This window comes from Anguilla rostrata, chromosome 17 (genome assembly GCF_018555375.3).
Source record: "Anguilla rostrata isolate EN2019 chromosome 17, ASM1855537v3, whole genome shotgun sequence".
NCBI classification, from domain to species: Eukaryota; Metazoa; Chordata; class Actinopteri; order Anguilliformes; family Anguillidae; genus Anguilla; species Anguilla rostrata.
In genome coordinates, this window is record NC_057949.1 from 21,613,527 (window position 1) to 21,616,026 (window position 2,500).

Below are 2,500 nucleotides of genomic sequence, written 5' to 3' on the forward strand. Positions count from 1 at the left end.
GCGCAGGCACGGTCCGGGTTCGACTGTGGGGCCTGTCCATGCACTAGAACAGAGCCTTAACAGATACCAGACTGTGGGGCCTGTCCATGCACTAGAACAGAGCCTTAACAGATACCAGACTGTGGGGCCCGTCCATGCACTAGAACAGAGCATTTACAGATACCAGACTGGGGCCCATCCCCACACTAGAACAGAGCCTTAACCGGATGAACCAACCCCCCCCGGCTTGTAACCCGGCCCCTGACAGTGCCGCTGGGCGGGAGTGTCCTGACCTTCTCCTGCCGGCCCACAGGTACGTCAGCAAGGAGATCCTGACCATCCGGGAGGCCGTCTGGCTCACGGACAACACCTACAAGTACGAGGACCTGGTCCGCATGATGGGAGAGGTCATCTCTGTGCTGGACGGCAGGATCCGGGTGAGTGGACACACGGACATGTAGGCAGACAGACAGACAGACGGATGCACATGCTAGCAGACACACACTAGACACTGGCTGATAAGACAGACACAAGACAGACAGACACACTCCTACAAAGACGGGCACACAGATGCCCGGTGGGACTCCCCGCCCACATGGGGGACGTTTAAAGCATACCGATTGGTCGGCTGTGCTCCCTCGCCGGTTGGTTCCCGCAGGCTGATTGGCTGTTGGTCTCCTCCTGCAGACTCCCACAGTTCTGGACTACGGGGAGGTGCTTTTGGCGCTGTGTCCTCTGGAGAGGCGCAGCTCGCACCTGCTCAGCTACATCTGCGAGCTGTCCCTGCTCTACACCTCCCTGACCCTGCCGTCCCCCGCCCGGCTCGCCAGCGCCGCCCTGCTGCTCACACGCGCCCTGCACCACCACGGTATGCCCGGGCTCACCCCGCGCCTGCTTTTCTGTGTGTGTGTGTGTGTGCGTCCTTCAGTGCTGTGTGTGTGTGTGCGTGTGTGTGCGTCCTTCAGTGCAGTGTGTGTGTCGTTCCTTTGTGGTGTGTCTGTGTCCTTCAGGCGTGTGTGTGTGTTTTACATGTGCAGTGTGGATTATAGTATGGGGAACATTAAAAAACAGTTTTTTTTTTTTATTTTTTTTTTTTTTAGTTGAAATGTCTTAAATTTGTACTCTGATCTATTGCATGATATTTAATTTTACACACAAGGTTTGTGAAAATGTAAATGTGTGTTCACTATAGCTCAATGTTTTCCAGTTACTGCACAGATTTAAAAATCTGCTAATGTTCTTGTTTTAACACATTTCTGGTAAGCGGGCGGGGGAAGTGGGTGGTTCCCAGGAAAAGGCATGAAATGTCAGAAGGGCAGTGTGCTCCAGGTCTTGACCCTAAACCCCACCCCCTTGTCTCATTGCCCAATCGCAGCTCCCGTATGGCCAGCCTCGTTGGCAGAGCACACCAGCTTCTGCAAGGAGGAGCTGGTCCCCTGTGCCATCGAGCTGTACACAAAGTGGTGAGTTCCTTCCCCCCTGACCCACAGTTTCGGTGTGAGGTGTCCTGGTGCGTGTGCGGTGAGCGTGTGCGGTGGCGGCTGGTGCGCAGAGCCAAACCGCCGAGGAGAACAATGGCTTTCGGTAGCACCCGTTCGCCAAGAGTGCCTGGGAGTGTCACAGTATTTCGGAAGTTCCGTATCTTTTGTTTTGAATGTTTTGGGAGCCGAATAAGCGATTTTTAAAAGCTCGTTCCAGAAGCGGGAAAAACGTCTTGACCCCTGAGAATTGGGCTGTCGCAAGATCATTTCCTGTATTAAAAAAAAAGACTGGCGCTGTGCTGCTTCCCGTTTTGGCACAGCCCGCTCAGCCATGATGTTCCCATGAGCGCGCAGGACGGGGCGGGCCTGGTGCGCCTCTCAGAGCTGGCATCGGGGTCCTGTGGCTCTGTTCGTATCCATGGCGATTTGTCGGAAGCCTGCACCAGCTGTCTCGTGCCATCAGTAACAGGAGGGCAGGCTTCTCACCGGCTGGCCTGAAGCCCCACAGTATGGCCCTGTAGCCTGTGCAGTACCCAAGGGGCTCTTCTGACTGAAACAGCCATGTCTGTGCTCAACTCTTTGTTGCACAGCAACCCCAAGAACGGTATTGGGTGGCTCCTGAACAGTGTTGTGTCCCTTTGCCTCCAGTAGGGGGTTCCATTTGCCACAAGGGCTGCATGGTGTCTTTTTTTTCCTTTTCTTTTTTCTTCTCAGTTAGTTGTGCTGATCTGCGAGAGGCCCATATAAGGATTTCCTCTACAGAAGTACCCCCCCCCCTTTTTGCCCATGTGGTGGAGCCTGATCAATAGGGGGTTTTTGAGTCCGATTCGATACCGATTTTAGAGTGGGGAAAACTCATCGATTACCAATATGGCAGCCGAAGTTGTGCATTTTTGATAAATAAAATGAAAATAAACCTTTCTGTGTGCCCGATCCACAGCCGTCTCAGTAAACCTGAAAAGACGGCATCGTGCTCCTCCAGCCTCAACAGCCCGCAAATTAGCTTGTTTACCTTTAGCTCTGGAAGGGGGGGAAAGAAT

General features: G+C 53.7%; 1 protein-coding gene across 2 annotated transcripts in view; it reads left to right on the forward strand.

Annotated features, from left to right (window-relative positions):
* Window positions 1-2,500, forward strand: part of ccnf (cyclin F) — a 19,399-nt gene that overhangs the window by 9,550 nt on the left and 7,349 nt on the right. For both annotated transcript variants that reach the window (XM_064315469.1, XM_064315468.1), the window contains 3 exons: window positions 293-416; window positions 667-847; window positions 1,355-1,442. In XM_064315469.1, the coding sequence (XP_064171539.1) occupies window positions 293-416; window positions 667-847; window positions 1,355-1,442 (393 nt within the window). The remainder of the gene's footprint in view (window positions 1-292; window positions 417-666; window positions 848-1,354; window positions 1,443-2,500) is intronic.